This window comes from Ruditapes philippinarum, unplaced genomic scaffold (assembly GCF_026571515.1).
Source record: "Ruditapes philippinarum isolate M1 unplaced genomic scaffold, ASM2657151v2 ctg4529_1_1_1_1, whole genome shotgun sequence".
Classification (NCBI taxonomy): domain Eukaryota; kingdom Metazoa; phylum Mollusca; class Bivalvia; order Venerida; family Veneridae; genus Ruditapes; species Ruditapes philippinarum.
This window is the reverse complement of record NW_026858058.1, coordinates 81,173-107,255: the sequence shown is the minus strand read 5'-3', so window position 1 is coordinate 107,255 and position 26,083 is coordinate 81,173. Positions and strand designations below refer to the sequence as shown.

The following is a 26,083-nucleotide window of genomic DNA, read 5'->3' as shown; positions in this document are numbered from 1 at the left end:
GAATCATGTTATAATCTTCATCATTAGTAAATAAGAACTAAAACATCACATTTTTGTTTCTCCTTATATAGTAGTTTAAACATATCTTGAACAATAACATCAGCGTCAATTGTGTGCATGTAAAATATTCATCCAAATAAACAAAATCCTTGTTATTGGTTAAAGAAAAAGTTTAAAAAAAATTCAATCTCAATGGAACAGTGGTTAAATGGGTAAAACACCTGGGCATCTTCAAAAATGGCATCCTAAATTATTTATTCTTACAGGAAGTGGAGTGAGCACATGCTACCATTATTCTCTCAACAACAAAAACAAGTACCCGGTTTGAGCCGGGTGATCCTCCCCGAAAAGGTTTTGGACACAGGAAAGAACACCTCTTGAGTTTCAGAGTTATGTCCCTGAAAAAAGTTCAAAGTGCAATAATTCCAAAATTAGGCAAGGCAGAGTTACTGTTCTTTGCACTGCACTTCTAATCAATGTGATCTATCAACCTACAAAGTTTCTTGTTGAAATCTCTATTGGTTTCCGAGTTATTTCCCGGACAACTTCAAAAAGCAAAAATAAACAAAGGGCAATAACTCCAGAATTAGGAAAGGCAGAGTTATGATTCTTGTGCACTGCACATCTACCCATTGAGATATATCTACCTACAACTTAGTTTCATGTTGATATCTCTTATAGTTTTACAGCTATGTCCTGAACAAGATTTTTCTAAAAGGGGAGATGATTAAAAAATGAGGCTTAACAGAGTTATGGTTCTTTTGCACTGCACTTCTACTCAATGAGATATATCTGCCTACAATGTTTCATCTTGATATCTCTTATAGTTTTAGAGTTATGTTCCGGACAATGTTAAAAGTGTTAAAATTAACAAAGGGCAATAACTCCAAAATAAGGACTTAAAGAGTTATTGTTCTTATGCACTGCACATCTACCCATCGAGATCTATTCACCTACAAAGTTTCATATTGATATCTCTTATAGTTGTAGAGTTATGTCCCGGACAAGATTTTTCTATAAGGGGAGATAATTCAAAAACCGGGCAAAATAGAGTTATGGTTCTTTGACACTGCACTCTCCCTCAATGCCCTCTACCACTGTATGAAGTTTAAACAAATTTTCTCCCAGGGTTTTCAAGTTATGCTCCGGACAAGACACCGGACGGACAGACGGACAAGGCGCCGACTATATGCTCCCCCGAAATTTATCGGGGAGCATGAAAAGAGTAAATGGGACATTTTAACCACATCATGGGATATGAACCTCTCATCACCATCCAAATTTACCTATATAATTATAAATAACAACCTTTTTGTGTTCTTTAGATTAGAGCCACCCAGTATTTTTCAAACTTACTCCCTTAATGTGTGTTATTTGTATGAACCGCGTCATGACAAAACCAACTTAATGGGTCTGCGACCAGCATGGATCCAGACCAGCCTACGCATCTGGGCAGTCTGATCAGGATCCATGCTGTTTGCTTACAAACCCTATTACAAGTAGAGAAACTGATAGTGAACAGCAAGGATCCTGATCAGATTGCAGGGATGCGCAGGCTGGTCTGGATCCATGCTGGTCGCAAACGCATTATGTTGGTTTTGTCGTGACGCAGATTATATACATGTTAACTTTATAAAAAGATATACCAAAAACAACTTTAAACATAGTGTCACAACCACTGAAAAACCAAGTGAGAAATTCATCAAGAAAGATGGAAAACAAAATCTTATAACATTAAAATACAAAACTAACAAAAAACAAATCATACAAGTGATTTTTCTTTTGATGGTTAAAAGTGACATAATTAATGATCAAACAATGAAAATATATGAATAAAACAAAACACATTTCCTATACAATATAGTGAGGAGGAATCAAATGTTGGCCTCCGTCTTATAAGTGATCAGACTTATGGATGATTTAACATGGTAAATTAATCACAATAAATGATGAAAATATCACAGTTACGTTCCTTTAGTGAAAAAATGAAATTGTGATTTACAAGATAAAATTTAAAACATGTATTACCTGATAACGTAATAGGTATACCAAAAATCAGATGAAAATAATATAAAGTTTAATATGTAATTAATAATAAGTACATGTATAAATAATAAACACATGTTAATAACAATAAATACATGTAAGTAATAATAAATAAATGTAATTTATAATAAATACATGTAAAAAATAATAAATACATGTAAATAATATTTAATACATGTAATTAAAAATAAATACATGTAAAAAATAAATGCAAGTGACAATAAATACATGTAATTATTAATAAATACATGTAATAATAATAATAACAGTTAAATGATAATAAATACATGTATTTATTAATATATACATGTAAAGAATAATAAATACATGTAAATGACAATAAATAAATGTAATTATTAATAAATACATGTAAATAACACCAAATAATTTAAGTCCAGACTTAAAATGCTTAAACACTCTAAACTTTACACAGGTTGAACATGTACACGTAGTAAGAGTTTACTGCCATTAAAACGCGTAAATAAGCATCCAGTACACTATAGTTTTGGTTTTGTGTGTGTGGACACAGTCAGTTGACAGAAATACACCAATGTGTCACACCACCGTTCCTTTAACAGCTATAACCGGAGGTTCAAGCGTCTCCGGCGTACTGATATGGTCGCTATGGTTACATGTTTCTTGATCTAGCTCTTCATCTGTCATGAGGTCAAAGGTCGGGATGTTTTTGTTTCTCTCGGTATTTTCGCTTGTGGTTTTATCATTTTCTGTCATCTCTTCATCAGTGTCACTGTCATCCATATATATTATTGGGATCTGAAAATAAATAATGCAAAATGTGATTACATCTTCTGATGTTATAGTGGCCATTACCAAGAATGTCATCCATATATATTATTGGGATCTGAAAATAAATAATGCAAAATGTGATTACATCTTCTGATGTTATAGTGGCCATTACCAAGAATGTCATCCATATATATTATTGGGATCTGAAAATAAATAATGCAACATTTGATTACATCTTCTGATGCTATAGTGGCCATTACCAAGAATGTCATCCATATATATTATTGGGATCTGAAAATAAATAATGAAAAATGTGATTACATCTTCTGATGCTATAGTGGCCATTACCAAGAATGTCATCCATATATATTATTGGGATCTGAAAATAAATAATGCAAAATGTGATTACATCTTCTGATGCTATAGTGGCCATTACCAAGAATGTCATCCATATATATTATTGGGATCTGAAAATAAAAAATGCAAAATGTGATTACATCTTCTGATGCTATAGTGGCCTGAACCAAGAATGTCATTCATATATATTATTGGGATCTGAAAAATAAATAATGCAAAATGTGATTACATCTTCTGATGCTATAGTGGCCATTACCAAGAATGTCATCCATATATATTATTGGGATCTGAAAATAAATCATGCAAAATGTGATTACATCTTCTGATGCTATAGTGGCCATTACCAAGAATGTCATCAATATATATTATTGGGATCTGAAAAATAAGTAATGCAAAATGTGATTACATCTTCTGATGCTATAGTGGCCATTACCAAGAATGTCTTCCATATATATTATTGGGATCTGACAATAAATCATGCAAAATGTGATTACATCTTCTGATGTTATAGTGGCCATTACCAAGAATGTCATCCATATATATTATTGGGATCTGAAAATAAATCATGCCAAATTTGATTACATCTTCTGATGCTATAGTGGCCATTACCAAGAATGTCATCCATATATATTATTGGGATCTGAAAAATAAATAATGCAAAATGTGATTACATCTTCTGATGTTATAGTGGCCATTACCAAGAATGTCATCCATATATATTATTGGGATCTGAAAAATAAATAATGCAAAATGTGATTACATCTTCTGATGTTATAGTGGCCATTACCAAGAATGTCATCCATATATATTATTGGGATCTGAAAATAAATCATGCAAAATGTGATTACATCTTCTGATGCTATAGTGGCCATTACCAAGAATGTCATCCATATATATTATTGGGATCTGAAAATAAATAATGTAAAATGTGATTACATCTTCTGATGTTATAGTGGCCATTACCAAGAATGTCATCCATATATATTATTGGGATCTGAAAATAAATAATGTAATCTTCTGATGTAATAGCTACCATTACCAAGAATCAAACAAAATCAAAAGCTGTTCTGAATGCCTGTACAGTTAAATTTGCATAACAGATTCACCCTGCTTTGAATAAAGTTAAATGTTATATTGAGGGCTTCCAATACCTAAAAGCTAAAGACGGAAACAGCATATTATTGGCAGATCAATGGATGATTGTGTATGAATATTTACTTGTATGGGCATTGAAGGAATTCAATACCAGCTGCTGATACAGACAGGAATATCTAGCACGAGGGTATGTAGCTGTTTACTGTAGTGTAACAAGACTGTGGAATTTCTGTTTAACACTATAAACCAAGCGCTAGATTTTCCTGTCTGTAAGGACAACCAGTGTTTGATTCTTTTTCTTGCATACTACATTATTTCAGGAAGAAAATGCAAAACCTACTATTTTCATTTGGCACTTATTTCATAATTGCATATGAATTTACAACTTAATTCATAAAAGCTTAATGTTTTCATCCGAGGCACGCAATTTATACAGGAAAGGTGTGTGGAATCATATAATTTAAATCACATGACTTGTCGCACACTAGGGTTTTTTATACCCATTATGTAAACAGTAGAATTCCCTGTCTGCAAGAAAAATGTGTTCTTATATTAACTTTCATCAGTTCATTTCAAAATGTGCATGAATATTACTTAATTGACAATATATAATGTATTTACAAATCATTTTTCATCATTGTTCAAATCTTACCCGATTGTTTCCATCTTTAACAAGTCGTCCTTTTGTCTTAACAACCGAGTCAGATGTTTGTATCTCAGAGTTATCTGCCCCTGTTGGTTCCTCTCTTTTCTAAATAACAAACAGAACATAAAATTTTAAAGGCTGATCTATAGGAAATATTTGTTATTTTCTTTGCATCATCAAAAAAACTTTGGATTTATTTTCATGATAAAACATATACCGAGTCAGTGATATAGAATATATTTCACTTATGAAACCCAACATTTAACTAATTAAAGCAACATAAATCTTTCAATACTTATAAAGGCAAGGACATGACTGTAGACTAGTGTAATACATATAAAGAAAATGGATTGCTTTAAATTTATGATATTTTAAAATTCAATCATGTAAATATTTTCTGCAGCACCCCTAAAATTCACTTTAAAGTTATGAGATTATAAATAAAACATAACATATTTGCACTATCAGCCTTTCAATAATAATAAGAAATAAACACAAAATCATATACGTTTTGTACATATTGCTTTAATATTAGTAGATCTAATATTTTATTATATTATTATCATATATTATTACATTAATTAGACATTTGTGACAGTGTGTGATATAGAATATATCTCACTGTGGGAAAGACAATACATTACCCCATTCATATGATGCTGCATCTGTTTCCTCTCATCTATCAATGGTGAAGGTTTTGGAGATAAAGAACTCGGTCGTATCAAATAACTGAAAGTAAATCAATTATAATATGTACAGTTGTCCAATGATAATATATGTTAAGGGGTAACAAAAAAAATTTAACTATAATTTGTGCTTGGTTTAATAATATGTTCTTCTACATATAATGCAAGAATCACATGTAAAAATATGACACAGAAACAAGTTTCTGGCATTATGCCAATTATGTAAAGGTTGAATATAAATAGGTAAATGTATGTTTTGTTTGTTTGTTTTGATTGGGTTTTATGTCACACCCACACAGTATTGGTAATATTGGTACGTTCAAGCTTTACTGGTTGTGGAAGACCTCAGGTGCCCCTCTGTGCATTGTTTCAGGCACTAAAAGGCACCTGAGTAGAACATGGACGTTCTGGCAGCTAGCTGCATACCTTCCTCACATGAAAGAATCTAAAGTTGATGTAGGATTCGAACCCATAGCGGTGAGGGGTTTGAAGTCAACAACTTTAACCACTTGGCTACGGACAGTTCCCTGGCATGTATGTTATAAAAGAGTTATAGGAGTATAATGATCCATTACTCGCTTTTTCCACTCATGGATTTTATTATAACAAGTAACACTCTTGAGATCCTATCCTAGTAAAATCCATTAGTTACATAGAAATTCCAGATCAAGGTATTCCTATAAGAATCCTATTATACATGCTCAACACAACGCAACAATGTTTGAAATGATAACAAAACGCAACTCTGACAACAAATACCATGCATAATTTGGTTAAAATGCATAATTTGGTTAAAATTATTAACAATAAGTTATCTCCCTTTACATAATTTACACCATTTGCAATTTCCAAAAAGATATCACTTATATCTGTGTATAATGGGAACCTTGAACATTAAAGTTGTTTTACATATCAAATATTAGAAGAAAGAAAAACAAACAAAACTAGATAAATTAATATAAATCATAATTATAATAACAAGTATATAAGAATCTTACACTGGCTGCATGGTACGGACTGGTAATAATCTAGCTCGAGGGTAGCTGTTTACGGCTGTAACAAGGCTAGATATTCCTGTCTGTGACAACAGCCGGTGTTTGATTCTTTTTCTTGCATATTACAAATAAATGAAAATATTAAAAGAAATTACGAAACTAATATTGTTATTTAGCACTTTTTTTCTTATAGTAGCGTATAAATTCATAACTTCATTCATAACAGCACAATGATGTCATCCAAAGAACGCAATTCATTCATAAAAGGTGCGTGGGAATGACATCGTTTAAAACATCCGACTTGTTTTACATGGGGTGTGTAATTAAGACAGGTTCTTCTAGCACCAGTGTAAACAGCAGATAATCCTGTCTGATATGCAAGAATATTTAAAACAAAATATGAGATTAAAATAACTTACACAACATCTCCGAGTTTGAGCTGTAAATCATAGCCAGGATTGATCACTACATAGGAAATAGTATCTCTCTTTTCATTCTTGTCATCTGAAATGTGAATGTGAACAAAACATAATATTATATTTCTTCAGGCACCACATCATGTCACATGATGCTCACATTCCGAAGACTGCTCCAAAAACTTACGCATATATTTCTTAAGTATTAAGCATATATTTTTTAAGTACAGGCTCTCCTTTCTCATTGATAAAACTGCTGTAGATTAATTTCATTGGTATATCAATTACATATAGAAGAACTTATGAAGAAAGTCTAAGAATAATGACTCATTGTAGAATTACCGTATGACCTTTAGTTGCATATTTACAGACTTATTAATATTTCATAAAGATCAAATGATTGTTATATTAACAAGAGCACTGCAAAGACAGGATAATATATGCCCAGATTCATTTTTATTTTTTTTGAGTAATCAAAAAAAAGAAAAAAAAGCCAGCTATTGAATGGTCAAGATAGACACCTAGCTTTGTCAAAGTTTACCGCCAAATTATGCTGTCAAATAGTATTTAAGTTAGCATTTACAGTAAAATCAAACATTATTTTAGTTAAGCATGTACATGTATATGATATTATTATAATGAAAATGGATGAAGTAATTTTACCTACTTAACTTAAATGGTTACATTAACATCTACAGAAGCTTTAAATATTTCAAGATTAAAAGACGACCTTTGCCTTGATGTCGACGTTCCCCTGCATCTTACAGAAGTTAAAGGTCATGTCTGTATACACATGCATGTCATAGTTTGGGAACACATGATGAGATCATATCAAAATCTGAGAACTTGTTGTGGTATTGGATATAAAAAAGATGAGCTCATGTCAAAATCTGAGAAGTGGTTTTGGTAAAGGATATGAAAAAGATGAGCTCATGTCAAAATCTGAGAAGTGGTTGTGGTAAAGGATATGAAAAAGATGAGCTCATGTCAAAATCTGAGAAGTGGTTTTGGTAAAGGATATGAAAAAGATGAGCTCATGTCAAAATCTGAGAAGTGGTTTTGGTAAAGGATATGAAAAAGATGAGCTCATGTCAAAATCTGAGAAGTGGTTTTGGTATAGGATATGAAAAAGGTGAGTGTGTGTCAAAATCTGAGGAATGGTTTTGGTAAAGGATATTATAATGAAAAAGATGAGATCATATCAAAATCTGAGAACTTGTTGTGGTATTGGATATAAAAAGAGATGAGCTCATGTCAAAATCTGAGAAGTGGTTGTGGTGAAGGATATAAAAAAGATGAGCTCATGTCAAAATCTGAGAAGTGGTTTTGGTAAAGGATATGAAAAAGATGAGCTCATGTCAAAATCTGAGAAGTGGTTTTGGTAAAGGATATGAAAAAGATGAGCTCATGTCAAAATCTGAGAAGTGGTTTTGGTATAGGATATGAAAAAGGTGAGTGTGTGTCAAAATCTGAGGAATGGTTTTGGTAAAGGATATTATAATGAAAAAGATGAGCTCATGTCAAAATCTGAGAAGTGGTTTTGGTAAAGGATATGAAAAAGATGAGCTCATGTCAAAATCTGAGAAGTGGTTTTGGTAAAGGATATTATAATGAAAAAGATGAGCTCATGTCAAAATCTGAGAAGTGGTTTTGATAAAGGATATGAAAAAGATGAGCTCATGTCAAAATCTGAGAAGTGGTTTTGGTAAAGGATATGAAAAAGATGAGCTCATGTCAAAATCTGAGAAGTGGTTTTGGTAAAGGATATGAAAAAGATGAGCTCATGTCAAAATCTGAGAAGTGGTTGTGGTAAAGGATATAAAAAAGATGAGCTCATGTCAAAATCTGAGAAGTGGTTTTGGTATAGGATATGAAAAAGATGAGCTCATGTCAAAATCTGAGAAGTGGTTTTGGTAAAGGATATGAAAAAGATGAGCTCATGTCAAAATCTGAGAAGTGGTTTTGGTATAGGATATGAAAAGGAAAGTTTATGTCAAAAGTTTGTTAGTTTGATTAATTAAACACTGACTTTTAACTTATTTTGGTCATATGCATTGGTCCACCCACCCAGCTTAAATCCTTGATAACTAACCAGCAATTACCAATTTCTCTGTAAATGACCGACTATCAATCCCACATGATTTCTGAATCACAAGCGATAAGAATTAATGACTAAGATCAATTGTTGGGTGCCCAAAAATTGAACAAATCCCATGCTCTTCTTATTGAGCTAAATATGTCAAAGTCTGAGAAATTCAAAAAGACTTTTCAATGTAAAAAGTGCAGAAACTGTGGAAGATAAGGATTTAACAGGATGAGCTCATGTCAAAAACTCTGAAACTGTGGCGGTAAAAGATTTCTACAAGATAAAGAAAAGGTCAAAACTAAGGAAATATTTGTGTAACAGGATCTCAAAAGGAACAAATCATGGCAAACATTGGAGGAAGTTTGGTGAAATAGCTTAATTTCCTTGACTTACAGATGACTGGAAGAATTAAATGCTTTATCATCATGCATGACTGGGTGAATGTAGCTGGATGTTAAGTAATATATGGTGTTGCAGAAAATTCATTAGGTTTTAATCAAAATTGCATAAATATCAATCCTTACCCGAGATTTCTGAAAAGATTTATTATCTTGTGAATTACTTTACAAATGATTAATAAAATATAATGAGTTACTAGGAAATATATACATAAAGTATGATCTTCAGTTACTTGGAAATAATACATAAAATATAATGACTTTAATTTGGAAATAATACATAAAATATGATGAGTAACTTGGAAATAATTCATAAAATATAATGAGTCACTCATAATAATGCATACAATATAATGAGTAACGCGAAAATAATACATAAAATATAATGAGTTACAATTGGTAATAATATATAAAATAATATCATAATGCATGCAGAAATAATATCAATATTCAGACTCAAACAATTTTGAACAGGAAATGAGAGAAATACATGTAAACATTGACAAAACCATATGAAAATCAATCTTCAAAATATATTTGAAATGTAAAAAACAATATTCTAACATTTAAATTCTAATAATTATGTCCCCTGCCTTAGAAATACAAAAATGTAATTATAGATGAAATAAAATGATTTTTTATAAAAATCATTCTAAAAATTTATAAAAAAAAATTTTTTTATCAAAATTATTCTAAAAATTTATAGAAAATACAATTTGTTTTTGTTATTTTCATAATAGCTCAACCCTGATGACATATTATTATTATTAAAGTCAACCTGACTTCAACTTACTTAGCTTTCAAGTATATTAAAGTGAATAAGTCCATTATAGAAAGTCTGTTATACCATCTAACCACTACGGATTCTGAATTTCAACAACAAATTCTACTGGTCAACCGGGGTTCAAACACTTACCATAGTCACTAAGAGGCTGACCTATACTCTGCATTCTACACTTGACCATCTGACTAATCTCATGCAGTTCTGGGTTGACTTGACCAGAATGATCCTCTTGTCTTTCTGAACCAGTCATCATATTCAATGAAACCTAAAAGAAAAAAGAAAAAAGATAAATAGAATAATAGAACTTATATAAACTTAAACTGATAGCTTAAATTCCAGATCAAGATAATTCCTAATATATTCCTTGTGAATTCATATGCATTATATTATGAGCTTTAAATTTAAGAGAATAACAAAGATCTATTTCTTACAAGCAAAAAACTTAAAAATAGGAATCCATAAAAGATTTCAAGATTTAAATGAAACAAAAATGACAAAGTCAAGTTTTTATAATCAATTTCATTTGTCCTGTACAGTATATTGAGAGCAAGTGCTCAAGATTAAATATTCACAAATCTTATTCAATTTTGATTACATAAAAATTCAAATATACAATGTACATGTATATAGCTTAAGACAATACAAACAGGATAAAACATTTGTTTGTGAGTGTGCAGTTATGTTAAATAACAACCTCTGAGTAACCTTCTGTTAGGTATTAACAATTTAATTGAAAAAAATCATGTCTAATCTTCACACATATAAAAGTTCATAAGTTGCTCCTGTGGGACTTTTTTTCCCCCACTGGCCATAAGAATCATTTTTGAGTAAAGCTTACAGGCACATCATCTTTTTTCTGTTGGCTAATTTTGTATTATTTGGTTTTCATAATACTTAAATTTATACAGTAAGCTTCACACCAACAATGACTGTAGCTAAAGTCCTTTGACTGGAAGGTTTCTCAAATATTTTAGATAATGGGGTAATGGGGGATCCCATGGGGAAAATATCTCATTTGACCAAATTCCAACATGGGATAAATTCCTGCAATAGTGTATAAAAGTCTTGTTTTATTTCAAGTAAAAACATTATTAACGACATAAAGCAAAAAAGTGACACTGATATTATTATAGAAAGTTAACAATATTATTATAGAAAGTTAACAATCATGAATACTGATCTTTTTAAAAAATTTACCTATGCAAGCTTTTTTCACCAACAATAAAACTAGCAAATTTAATTTAGTATGCCCATTTCATATCAGAGCCAAATAAGTCCATTTATCATGCAAAGTCATGAACCTAAGTAAAAAATGCTCAAATTCAATAATCAGTGCATGAAGCACACAATCCAGCTGACTTTAATGACAATAACAACACAGACAGAAAGAGATATGAATATTTCAGTTAAGATGATGGGTAATGAGGTAAAAAAAAAACACAACACAAATGATTTGTTAAAAGACTTTCTTAGAACATCATGAACTAAACAAGTTTATGTAAACATAAATATAAATAATTTTGTTGGAATGAAATCATGTACTTTATAATATTTGAACTTGTGGATTCAATCAATTAATGAAGAAAAAAACAACTTAAAAACTTCCACTTACAGAAGAAAGTCACATCAAATTACTAGTAATTTCTTTTTGAAAACTGATTCATGTATGTTTGATAAAAAAATTTGAATATGGAAAAAGTATACATCTGAGATACAGTAGGAAAAAAATACAAAGGAAATGAGTAACAAATAAAAGGGTGATGGTAAATCAAACTTACAGCAGACAATGCCTGTGCAAAAAAAATCAAATCAAATTTTCAGTCCATCATGCTTCAATAATAACTCATAATCATAAAATGCAATAAAAGCAGATGCGATGTTAAACACTAAGCACATTCATTATGTTCTTGACCATCATTGGTTACCCATAGTATATATACCCAAGGTATATATTACCGTAATACTACATGATCTACCATGGGTTGGTATATTCCACTGAACATACCTCGTATTCATGAATATTTGAGTAAGATATCCAATAACCCATGAAATGACAGATAACATTTAATGTATCCAAAATGGCTGATAACATTTAATGTATCCAAAATGGCTGATAACATTTAATGTATCCAAAATGGCTGATAACATTTAATGTATCCAAAATGGCTGATAACATTTAATGTATCCAAAATGGCTGATAACATTTAATGTATCCAAAATGGCTGATAACATTTAATGTATCCAAAATGGCTGATAACATTTAATGTATCCAAAATGGCTGATAACATTTAATGTATCCAAAATGGCTGATAACATTTAATGTATCCAAAATGGCTGATAACATTTAATGTATCCAAAATTGGTGATAACATTTAATGTATCCAAAATGGCTGATAAAATTTTCTGTATCCAAAATGGCTGATAACATTTAATGTATCCAAAATGGCTGATAACATTTTCTGTATCAAAAATGGCTGATAACATTTAATGTATCCAAAATGGCTGATAACATTTAATGTATCCAAAATGGCTATGCCATGGTGCAATGCTTGGTTATTGGCTATAATAAACACAAAGTCTTACAGGAAAGTACATGGTATGTTTGTTTGTTTGTGTAATTTTACGCCTTTTCCCAAAGTACATGGAAATAAATGTTTAATCATTAACTACGATCTGGATTCAAGCTGAGTGGAATATTTATGCTATCCATGTTTCAAAAGTTTATGGATGCAGTCATGTTTAATCAACTAAATATTATGTGAAACGCTGATTCATTCGTCAAATTCTCTGCTCTGTTGCAACAACGTAACCAATGAAATGTCTCGTTAATTGTGAAGGAGTTTAAAGCTTTGCCAGTGAAATTACCCACTGTAGATAATGTAGTATGTACAGAATATATACCATGGGTAACCAACAATGGTTCTGGACTAACCAACACTGATGTCAATTGCTGAATTCATATTACAGTCCCTCACCACTTTGGGTTCAAATCCAGTCAGGTAATTTGGATTTTTTCATGTAAAGCTCAATCCAGCTAGCATACAAAAGGTGGTTGGTTCTACTTAGGTGTCAACTTGTGCCATAACAAAATACAGGAAGGGGCACGTGAAGCATTTCCTCCACTTGTACAACTAAAACTTGCCTTCTATAATCTTTATAGTGTTTAATTGCAATTTATAACCATACAAAACAATTAACCCAAATAAAATACACAAGCATTTTATAAGCGCAAAGCTATTATCCTTTTTTAAATAAGAAAAACTGGTAACAATAAGATTAATTATGTTTTCATATCAAAATGGAACATTCAATTTTATAATGATTTCAAATTTCTAAAGAGTTAAAAACTGTATGATTTAAATATACTCCATACTTCAAATTTTCACTGCAATTCAAATTTCATCAAAAAGCCAATGGGATATGATTTATCATTTCTGGGAAACAATTTAAATTACTTTAAACTGCTGCATGTATGCTTTATAGAGTAAAATTGTAAATATACTTATTCTAAAAGTAAAAGTACACTTTCAACTTAAATTCTTTAATAAAGAAACTAATATTGAAGTAATAATAATAAGATTAGCACTATAAAACAAATAGAATACAGAAACATTAAAATGGAGGGTAAAGTATTTTACCACTAAAAGAAATGAGGTTTAAACAATGAATATGACTATATGCAGCAAACACTACTGTCTAGAAAAGAAGTTTAGAAACAGACTTTCATAATAAACTTAACACATATATATTTTGTTTTCAATTTAAAATTATTACACTTAGTATAACCCTATGGAAAGCAAAATAAACAAATTGGGAAAAGAAGAGATTGCTTATACTGCTTAATTAAGCAAACATAATGCACATAAGTGAAAATTGCAGATTCAATTGATTAAAATTAAGAATATTCAGAAGAGATAGTTCAAGATACATCTTGCATGCACTCCCCACCCCCAATCCTGCAGCATTCAGGTTTCAGCAATGTTCAGTCTTCAAAACAATCAGGTTTTTTTTAATATAAGGCCCCTAATAAATCAGAAGAAAAAAACAATGTTCAGAGACCCCTATAAATCAGAAGAAAAAAACAATGTTCAGAGACAGTAGGAAAATGTTTAAGCTGCCACACAGTATAAAGCACCTGGTAACCAAACTGAGAGCATGAAAATCTGGAGAAGGATTTGTTCTCCGGAGCAATGACAACATATATAAAATGGTGAGGCTGGACATTTACATATAGGATCTGGTACCAAAGGTTATATCCATTATTATTCAATGTCTCAAAACCAAAATATAAGTTAATATTTACAGTAATAAGAAACAAAATTAATAGCATAATTATTAAATACTTATTCAAAATGGTAAAAAAAGTAATACAAAAAAACTTTTAAAAAAAACCCAAAGGCCTTGCATTGAAAGAAAGAAACAATATAGAATGATGACAGAAAAATGATATGTTTCATAACAAAAACAGACAAATGACATTGTCTATCTTATTACTACATAAAATTATACTATCAGACTAAGAATAATGTCTCCATATCAGAGATGTAAAAAAAATCAACTTTGGATAAATATAATATGTTAAAGAGATTTTTTGATATGATGGGACTGGAAAAATATTTCTGGACATTAATAAGTACCATTTGGGCATCAGTGGTCTGTTCCTTTAATTGTTAACACAAGCACTTATGTTCCTTTAATGTAAATTATGTTACTTATGTTTCAATTAATATCTCAATGTTTGGTGATTAAAATCATTGCGATATCTTTGCAACAACAACAACAAAATTATTTAATGCTTTACAAATTATTTATGATTTTCATCAACTTGAGTTTTCTGTATCTAACTCAAGTTTAATAATTCTTAATTCACCCGTAACATTATATGATTCTTACTTCAGCCATAACAGACAGTTAATACTTACAGGGAAAATACACTACATGCGTTAGTTATGACTAAAAAAATGTTCTAAAGTTAGCAATAACAGTACAACCTCTACAGAGTGGACCCCTATTAAACAAGCACCTATTTGCAACAACAGTGTGTGTTTGTTTGATTGGGTTTTACGTCACACCAACACAGTATAGGTCATATGGTGACATTCCAGCTGTTCCAGCTATTCTGGTGGAGGAAGACCTCAGGTGCACTTCCATGCATAATATTACAGGCACAAATAGACACCTGAGTAGAACCACCGATGTTCTGTAAGCAAGCTGGATAGCTTCCTCGCATGTTGGAATCCAAAGTCCCTGTCTGGATTCCAACTCACAGCAGTGAAGGGCAATTGGTTTGAAACAACAGTTTGTAGGACTTCACAACAGATTAAACCATCATAACAGATTAAACCATTTCAGACCTACAGCTCTCTGTAACAACAAAAATCATGTCTCGTAAATGGTATTGCTCTGTAATATATTGTACTGTAGATTTGTTACCAAAGGTATTGCTATGTAGAATGTTGTACTGTAGATTTGTTACCAAAAGGTGTTACTCTGTAAAATATTGTATTTGTTACTAAAAGGTATTGCTATGTAAAATGTTGTACTGTAGATTTGCTACTGAAAGGTATTGCTATGTAGAATGTTGTACTGTAGATCTGTTACCAAAGTGTATTGCTCTGTAAAATATTGTACTGTAGATTTGTTACTAAAAGGTATTGCTATGTAAAATGTTGTACTGTAGATTTGTTATCAAAGGTATTGCTTTGTAGAATGTTGTACTGTAGATATGTTATTACAAGATATTGCTATGTAAAATGTTTGACTGTAGATTTGTTACTATAAGGTATTGCTATGTAAAATATTGTACTGTAGATTTGTTTCTAAAAGGTTTTGCTATGTAAAATGTTGTACTGTAGATTTGTTACCAAAGTGTATTGCTCTGTAAAATGTTGTACTGTAGATCTGTTTCCAAAAGGTATTGCTATGTAAAATGTTGTACTGTAGATTTGTTACTAAAAGGTATTGCTATGTAAAATGTTGTACTGTAGATTTGTTACTAAAGGGTATTGCTATGTAAAATGTTGTACTGTAGATTTGTTACTAAAGGTATTGCTATGTAAAATATTGTACTGTAGATTTGTTACTAAAAGGTATTGCTATGTAAAATGTTGTACTGTAGATTTGTTTCTAAAAGGTATTGCTATGTAAAATATTGTACTGTAGATTTGTTTCTAAAAGGTATTGCTATGTAAAATGTTGTACTGTAGATTTGTTACCAAAGGTATTGCTATGTAGAATGTTGTACTGTAGATTTGTTATTACAAGATATTGCTATGTAAAATGTTGTACTGTAGATTTGTTACTATAAGGTATTGCTATGTAAAATATTGTACCTGAAGATTTGTTTCTAAAAGGTATTGCTATGTTAAATGTTGTACTGTAGATTTGTTACCAAAGGGTATTGCTATGTAAAATTATGTACTGTAGATCTGTTACCAAAAGGTATTACTCTGTAAAATATTGTACTGTTGATTTGTTACTAAAAGGTATTACTCTGTAAAATATTGTACTGTAAATTTGTTATTAAAAGGTATTGCTATGTAAAATGTTGTACTGTAGATTTGTTACTAAAGGGTATTACTATGTAAAAGGTTATACTGTATATTTGTTACCAAAGGGTATTGCTATGTAAAATATTGTACTGTAGATTTGTTACCAAAAGGTATTACTCTGTAAAATATTGTACTGTAGATTTGTTACTAAAAGGAATTGCTATGTAAAATGTTGTACTGTAGATTTGTTACTAAAGGGTATTACTATATAAAATGTTGTACTGTAGATTTGTAACTAAAGGGTATTACTATGTAAAATATTGTACTGTAGATTTGTTATTAAAAGGTATTACTATGTAAAATATTGTACTGTAGATTTGTTACTAAAAGGTATTGCTATGTAAAATGTTGTACTGTAGATTTGTTACTAAAAGGTATTGCTATGTAAAATGTTGTACTGTAGATTTGTTACTAAAGGGTATTACTATGTAAAATGTTGTACTGTAGATTTGTTACTAAAGGGTATTACTATGTAAAATATTGTACTGTAGATTTGTTACTAAAGGGTATTACTATGTAAAATATTGTACTGTAGATTTGTTACTAAAAGGAATTGCTATGTAAAAGGTTATACTGTGGATTTGTTACTAAAAGGTATTGCTATGTAAAATGTTGTACTGTAGATTTGTTACTAAAGGGTATTACTATATAAAATGTTGTACTGTAGATTTGTTACTAAAGGGTATTACTATATAAAATAGTGTACTGTAGATTTGTTACTAAAAGGTATTACTATGTAAAATATTGTACTGTAGATTTGTTACTAAAAGGAATTGCTATGTAAAAAGTTATACTGTAGATTTGTTACCAAAGGGTATTGCTATATAAAATGTTGTACTGTAGATTTGTTACTATAAGGTATTGCTATGCAAAATATTGTACTGTAGATTTGTTACTAAAAGGTATTGCTATGTAAAATGTTGTACTACCAAAGGGTATTGCTATGTAAAATGTTGTGCTGTAGATTTGTTACCAAAGTGTATTGCTCTGTAAAATGTTGTACTTTAGATCTGTTACCAAAAGGTATTACTCTGTAAAATGTTGTACTGTATATTTGTTACTAAAAGGTATTGCTATGTAAAAGGTTATAATGTAGATTTGTTACCAAACCATATTACTATGTAAAATGTTGTACTGTAGATTTGTTACTAAAGGGTATTACTATATAAAATGTTGTACTGTAGATTTGTTACTAAAGGGTATTTATTACTATATAAAATGTTGTACTGTAGATTTGTTACCAAAGGGTATTGCTATGTAAAAGGTTATACTGTATATTTGTTACCAAAGGGTATTGCTATGTAAAATGTTGTACTGTAGATTTGTTACTAAAAGGTATTGCTATGTAAAATGTTGTACTACCAAAGGGTATTGCTATGTAAAATGTTTTACTGTAGATTTGTTACCAAAGGGTATTGCTATGTAAATGGTTATACTGTAGATTTGTTTCTAAAAGGTATTGCTATGTAAAATATTGTACTGTAGATTTGTTACTAAAAGGTATTGCTATGTAAAATGTTCTACTACCAAAGGGTATTGCTATGTAAAATGTTGTACTGTAGATTTGTTACTAAAGGGTATTGCTATGTAAAATGTTGTACTGTAGATTTGTTACCAAAGGGTATTACTATGTAAAAGGTTATACTGTAGATTTGATACCAAAGGGTATTGCTATGTAAAAGGTTATACTGTAGATTTGATACCAAACAGTATTGCTACATGTATGTAAAGGTTGTACTGTAGATTTGTTACCACAGAAACATGCCTATTACCTACATAAATTGTGGGAACAAATGTTAGTAAAATAATTAATATCACTAACGTAAAACAAGGAAATGAAAATGAAGTATTTTTCTACCATTTATGCCTGTGCTTAGTAATTTCCATCAAAATAAAGACAGATTAATAAACATTTCAACGCAATACACAAGTAATACAATGCCACACCTCCAGATAAGGAAAATATATACCCTAAAATTAATTAAATTTGTTAGCTTTCAAGTAACTTGTGAAGGCCACATGAGGATGTTCCAGCTTTGATGGAGGGACTTTGCATGTTCCCCTTGTGAAACATCTCAGGCACTAGCATGTACCCCAATATACAACCAACCTTTTTGACAGCTTGCTCGATTAAAAAATTAAGAACATTTTTTTTCTTATATAAAGACTGATGATAAACTGAATGTATTATAAAAATTACAGTAATATAGACTGTTTAAATCACCATAATTCTAAACAGTCATTTATAGAGTATAATAATATAAATTTACTTTATTTTGATATAAGTTATGTTTGTGAATTGTAAGTGGTATCGGTGTTTTTCAAAACTTCCTTAAAATTTTACACAAATCTGGAAGAGTGTTAAAGTTAGACGGAAAAATCGACAGCATTGCGTTGAAACCTAAAAATAAGACCATATCCAAAACATGCTCAATATGCACTTCATCATGACAGGTTAAAGAAAATCAAACAATAAGTTCTAAGAATAGAAAAATAATATAAACAATTTGGTTAGTAGTTTAAGAAGAAGAAGAATTTCAGTATATACCCCATTCTGGCTTCTATATGTCCGACCTCTCTGAAAACAGTTAAGAGACATTCAATAGACATTAAGAAGACATTCAATAGACATTGACACAAGAATTTAATACATAACCAGTCAGCAACAACAACAACAACAAACATTACACAATGATAGGCATGATTTTTGTGATTTCAGAACATATGATGTATAAAAGATTTTACTACTAGATAAATTAGATTATAAATAGTTATAGTAGTATAATTAAGAAGGTGTCATCTATTACTACAAATCTTAGAGAAACATAAATAAGATGAAAGTTAAGGAAATTCAATCATAAAATTGTAATTAGGACAAAAATTGGTAAAAAAATCTTGAAAGATAAATTTGAAAAGTCTTATTTATTGAAAGCATTGGAAGACAACAAAGTATAGGATTATATTAGAAAATACAGTACAAGGCAGTTAATATAAATAGAAAATGTTATTAAAACCAACTTGCAGACAGTTTTTTTAAGTAAGGACCAAATTACCAGTAGGTAATAGGGAATACAGCTTCCCAACCATAGTTTGTGCATTATATTTATTATTCAAATTAGACATAATCTGTAAGAATTAGACATAATTTGAAAGAATCTCCTAGATTTCAAATGTCTGCAATGAAAGTATTTCACACAAAGACCAGCATAGTATATCTTCCATTAAAGGTCTTTTTGTGATTATATGTCAAATTTACTGTTTTTTTAAGGTGTGATATATTCAGGTATTATTCACTGAGCCCAATGAAGATAATAATTGTATAATCATCTAATGCCATGAATTATGAGCCCACCAAGCTGGCACCACCCCCTCCACAGTAAATATCAGTTAATTTAGTTTTTTAAGTGAGTTTAACATTTCTTTCATCTAACATAGATTTGCAGTCAGGCTTTGATATTTACCTTTTCTAATGAGTACAAAACTTTTCAAACATGTTAAAAATTCATAGTGAGAAAAATTATGAAAAATGAAAGACTGTAAGATGTTACAAATAGTTCTAAATAAATCTACATTACATTATAACAAATAGAGTATGAAATAGCTTTAAATGATCTAGAAAAGCTTTTATCTTGCAAAGCAACAGCAATACTTTTGTATTCAGGATGTTTCTGAAGAAAAGATCATGCAACACTCAATTAATGTATATAACACCAAGAAGTTTAGCTAGGATAAGGCAAGGTTATTTGAAAGAGGGTTATTATGGTACAAATATTATACAATGAGAAGAAAAATATCTAAAAATGGTTAATTTAAACATTGTAATATTCCTTAAACTAACCAGTACTAGTGTCACATACAGAACACTAGTCGAGACTCCACACGCACTTAAACATGTGACCCTTAGACCAAAACAGCAGACACTCAATAATTCATTAGACCAATGCTCACTTAAAACTCATAGGTCATTGCTTATTCCAAAAGGCCATTGCTCACTTACACCGATAGAATATAACTCACTTACACCAATAAACCACTGCTCACTTTCACTGATAGGCTGCTGCTCAATTACACCAATAGATCACTGCTCAAGTACACCAACAGACCACAGCTCACTTACACCAATTAACCACTGCTCAACTACACCAATAGGCTGCTGCTCACTTACACCAATAGGCTGCTGCTCACTTGCACCAATAGAACACTGCTCAAGTACACCAATAGACCACTGCTCACTTACACCAATTAACCACTGCTCACTTACACTAATAGGCTGCTGCTCACTTACACCAATAGACCACTGCTCACTTACACCAATTAACCACTGCTCACTTACACCAATAGGCTGCTGCTGCTCACTTACACCAATAGACCACTGCTCACTTACACCAATAGGCTGCTGCTGCTCACTTACACCAATAGACCATAGTTTATGCTTACTTACACCAATAGGCTGCTGCTGCTCACTTACACCAATAGACCATAGTTTACTTACTTACACCAATAGGCTGCTGCTCACTTACACCAATAGACCACTGCTTACTTACACCAATAGGCACTCACACCAACAGGCCACGGCTTACTTACACCAACAGGCTTTTTCTCACTTACACCAATAAACCACAGCTTGATTTCACCAACAGGCCACTGCTTAATTATACCAATAAGTCACTGCTGGCTTAAACAGTTAAAGCATTTTTTGACTTTTACCATTAAGACATTTTTAACTTTACCAACAAGAGGGCCATGATGGCCCTGAGGTCGCTCACCTGTATATAGCCCCCCCCCCACCCCGGGCCAATTTTTTACCCAAGGGCTTTTATTTGCTTATTTAAACAGACTTGGTAGACACCCATAAGAAGATGTTTCATGCTTAACATCTAAGTTCTAGCTCATTGGGTTTTTTAAAAGAAGATTTTTAAAGTTTTTACTATACACATATAGTTAAAAACAATGACACCCCTGGGGCAGGGCCAGTTTTTACCCCCGGGCTTTTATTTGAACAAACTTTGTAGATATTTACTTAAAGATCTTTCATGCTTAATATCTAAACTCTAGCTATTTGGGTTTTTTTCAAAGAAGATTTTTAAGTTTTTGCTATACACATATAAGGAAAATCAATGACCCCCTCCCCCCCGGGCGGGGCCAGTTTTGACCCCAGGGCTTTTATTTGAACATACTTAATAGACACCCATTAGAACATGTTTCATGCTAAATATCTTAGCTCTAGCTCTTTGAGTTCTTTAAAGGAAGATTTTTTAAGATTTTACTATATGCATATAGGGAGAATCAATGACCCCCTGGGGCGGGGCCAATTTTTGACCCAGGGCTTTTATTTGAACAAACTTGGTAGACACTCACTAGAAGATGTTTCATGCAAATATCTAAGCTCTAGCTCTTAGGGTTGTTTAAAAAGAAGATATTTAAAGATTTTTCTTTCGGTTGCCATGGCAACCAGAGTTCTGCATGGAATTAAATTCTTTGAACAATTTTTAAAGGTGACCACCAAAGGAACATTCCTGTGAAGTTTGGATGAAATTGGCTCAGTGGTTTATGAGGAGATGTCATTTAAAGCAAAAGTTTACGGACGGACGACGGACGGACGGACGACGGACGGACGACGGATGGACGTAGGACGAAAAGCGATCACAAAAGCTCACCCTGTCACTTTGTGACAGGTGAGCTAAAAAGGCACCTGATCATTTACACCAATAGGTCATAGCTCACTTACAAAAAGGCTATTGTTCATTTACATCAAAGGCATCCACTCATTTGCACAAATAGGCCATTGTTCACTTATACAACAGGCCATTGTTTACTTACATTATAAGCCATTGCCAACAGAAACCAATAGGCTGTTCTTCATTTAGATGAAAATTCTATGCTTTACTTCAACCACTTGGCCATATCTCACTAAAACAATAAGTCATTGCTAGGCCAATGCCACACTTAAATCACTTTGCCATTGCTCATTTTAAGTAACACTTCATTGCTTACTAACACCAATAGGTCATATTTCTCTTAAACCATTAGGCCATTGCTTACTAACAACAATTACCCATTGCTCTTTAAACCAATAGGCCAATGCTCACTTAAATAACTTGGCCATTGCTCACATACATTACTTGTCCATTGCTCACTCAAAGAAATAGGTCATTGCCTACTTACACCAAATTGCCATTGCTCTTTTAAACCAAAAGGCAAATGCTCACTTAAATCACTTGACTGTTTCTCACTTAAATTACTTGGCTATTGCTAACTTAAAGTAATAGGCCATTGCTCAGTAACACCAATAGGTCATAACCCACTTAAACCAACTTAAACCAATATGACATTGCTCACCTAAACCTTTAGGCCATTGCTCACAAAAATTATTATGCTTAATAATAGCAATAAGCTATTTTACAAATATTTTTTAATATCCTTTTGAATACATTATTGTCTCAAATGCTCCTTTTTTCTTATACAAAACTGTACAAACTATAAAAAGATGAACTCAGTTAAGAGTTATTGTATAGCAAACATTTTAGGATTAGAAGTGAGTTAGATGAGAAGTGAGTTAAGATAGAAATAGTACATTAAAAAGAAAGAAAAAATAAACACAAAGAAAATAAAGGGTTACAGTAAATATATACTTACTACAGAATTTCTAAATGCTAAATTAAGTGCTGATTGGTCTCTCGACATGAATGAGGCATTCTAAATATAGCATCAAATTCAAAATATAGCATCAAATTCTAAATATAGCAACAAATTCTAAATATAGAAACAAGTAAAAACAAGATTGCATTTGAGAAAAATGCTATGCCACCGCATGGTTCAAATTTCATAGCTGTACATCAAAGGACAAGAAAGTAGGTCACATCATCAAAATCTAGGTCACCTGATATCAAAGTTCAATTTTACAACTAAAACTGTGCACATGGTCAAAATGTCATTGCTGAACATCAAAGGACAAGAAAGTAGGTCACTGTCCACTTGGGCCCAAGGGTTTAATTCAAAACAATTTTGATACAGGTCCACCAAATAACATTTCAAGTCAAATATATAAGCTATAGCTTTCTCCCATTCATAAAACATTTGTTTTATTTTCTGTTTTTACTATGTGTACATAATGAGAATCACTGCCCCCGGGCAGGGCCAATTTTGACACCAGGGGAAAATTTTGAACAACTTTGGTAGAGGACCTATTAATGATATTATATATCAAACACCAAAGCTCTATGCCTTGTACCTTCAGACAAAAATATTTTTTATTTTTTCACTATATGTACATAATGAAAATCAATGACCCCCGGGGCGGAACCAATTTTGACCCCAGGGCTATAATTTGAACAATCTTGCAAGAGGTTCACTACACAATGTTTCATGCAAAATATCTTAACTCTAGCCTTTGTAAATTTAGAGAAGATGATTTTTTAAGTTTTTACTATATACATATAAGGAAAACCTATGGCCACCGGGGGCGGGGCCGATTTTGACCCCAGGGCTATAATTTGAACAATCTGGGTAGAGGTCTATCAGACAATGCCTTATGCAAAATATATAAGCTCTAGGCCTTTTGGGTCTTTACAAGAAGGTGTTTTAAGTTTTTACTATATGTACATATAGTGAAAATCAATGACCCCGGGGCGGGGCCGATTTTGACCCAAGGGCTATAATTTGAACAATCTTGGTAAGGGTCTACCAGATGATGCCTTATGCAAAATATCTAAGCTCTAGGCCTTTTGGGTTTTTACAAGAAGGTATTTTAAGTTTTTACTATATGTACATAGTGAAAATCAATGACCCCCGGGGCGGGGCCATTTTTGACCCCAGGGCTATAATTTGAACAATCTTGTTAGAGGTCTACCAGACAATGCCATATGCAAAATATCTAAGCTCTAGGCCTTTTGGGTCTTTACAAGAAGATTTTTTAAATTTATTCTTATAATTCCTTTTGGTTGCCATGGCAACCAGATTTCTGCATGGAATGAAATTCTTTGAACAACTTTGGAAGCCCTTCACCCAAGGAACAATCCTGCCAAGTTTGGTTGAAATTGGACTAGTGGTTTTTCACAAGAAGATTTTTTAAGTTCACTATATAATCTATATAACACACACACAAACACACACACTAACACACACACACACAGGTGAATCGCTATATGCCACCGCATCGCAGATGCTGCGGTGGCATAAAAATAAGACTCATATGAGAATAATATCCTGTTATCAGAAGACATATTCATGAATTATAATCTTTGATCATTTAAACTAATCCTTTTAAGTGCTAAATTTACTCATCACCTTTTTCACTGACTGTGATACGATTATGGTGGAACTAAATTGTAGAAATTTACATAATACATCTGATGGCTAACTCAATAAATTTTTATTAATTTTTTTTGTTATTTTTTTTCATTTAGTCTAATGTTTACACCTTTAAAATGAATCACAATGGTCACTTAAGTTTTAAAATTAAACCAATATGGGCACTTAAGTTTTAAAATTGAATCAATATGGGCACTTAAGTTTTAAAATTGAATCAATATGGGCACTTAAGTTTTAAAATTGAATCAATATGGGCACTTAAGTTTTAAAATTGAATCAATATGGGCACTTAAGTTTTAAAATTGAATCAATATGATCACTTAAGTTTTAAAATTGAATCAATATGGACACTTAAGTTTTAAAATTGAATCAATATGGGCACTTAAGTTTTAAAATTGAATCAATATGATCACTTAAGTTTTAAAATTGAATCAATATGGACAGTTAAGTTTTAAAATTGAATCAATATGGGCACTAAAGTTTTAAAATTGAATCAATATGGGCACTTAAGTTTTAAAATTGAAACAATATGGGCACTTAAGTTTTAAAGATGAATCAATATGGTCACTTAAGTTTTAAAATTTAATCAATATGGACACTTAAGTTTAAAATTGAATCAATATGGGCACTAAAGTTTTAAAGTTGAACCAATATGGACACTTAAGTTTTAAAATTGAATCAATATGGGCACTTAAGTTTTAAAATTGAATCAATATGGGCACTTAAGTTTTAAAATTGAATCAATATGGGCACTTAAGTTTTAAAATTGAATCAATATGGGCACTTAAGTTTTAAAATTGAATCAATATGGGCACTTAAGTTTTAAAATTGAATCAATATGGGCACTTAAGTTTTAAAATTGAATCAATATGGACACTTAAGTTTTAAAATTGAATCAATATGGGCACTTAAGTTTTAAAATTGAATCAATATGATCACTTAAGTTTTAAAGTTGAATCAATATGG

At 31.2% G+C, this 26,083-nt stretch overlaps 1 protein-coding gene across 1 annotated transcript in view; it reads right to left on the bottom strand.

Annotated features, from left to right (window-relative positions):
- Positions 1-2,423: 2,423 nt before the first annotated feature.
- LOC132751948 (potassium channel subfamily T member 1-like) overlaps positions 2,424-26,083 on the bottom strand; it is a 46,539-nt gene continuing 22,879 nt past the window's right edge. Inside the window, exons 11-17 of the mRNA XM_060742169.1 lie at positions 23,444-23,503; positions 19,356-19,385; positions 10,389-10,521; positions 6,992-7,076; positions 5,536-5,620; positions 4,898-4,996; positions 2,424-2,820 (exon numbers count right to left, since the gene is read on the bottom strand). Coding sequence (XP_060598152.1) covers positions 2,602-2,820; positions 4,898-4,996; positions 5,536-5,620; positions 6,992-7,076; positions 10,389-10,521; positions 19,356-19,385; positions 23,444-23,503 — 711 coding nt within the window. The 3' untranslated portion in view covers positions 2,424-2,601. The remainder of the gene's footprint in view (positions 2,821-4,897; positions 4,997-5,535; positions 5,621-6,991; positions 7,077-10,388; positions 10,522-19,355; positions 19,386-23,443; positions 23,504-26,083) is intronic.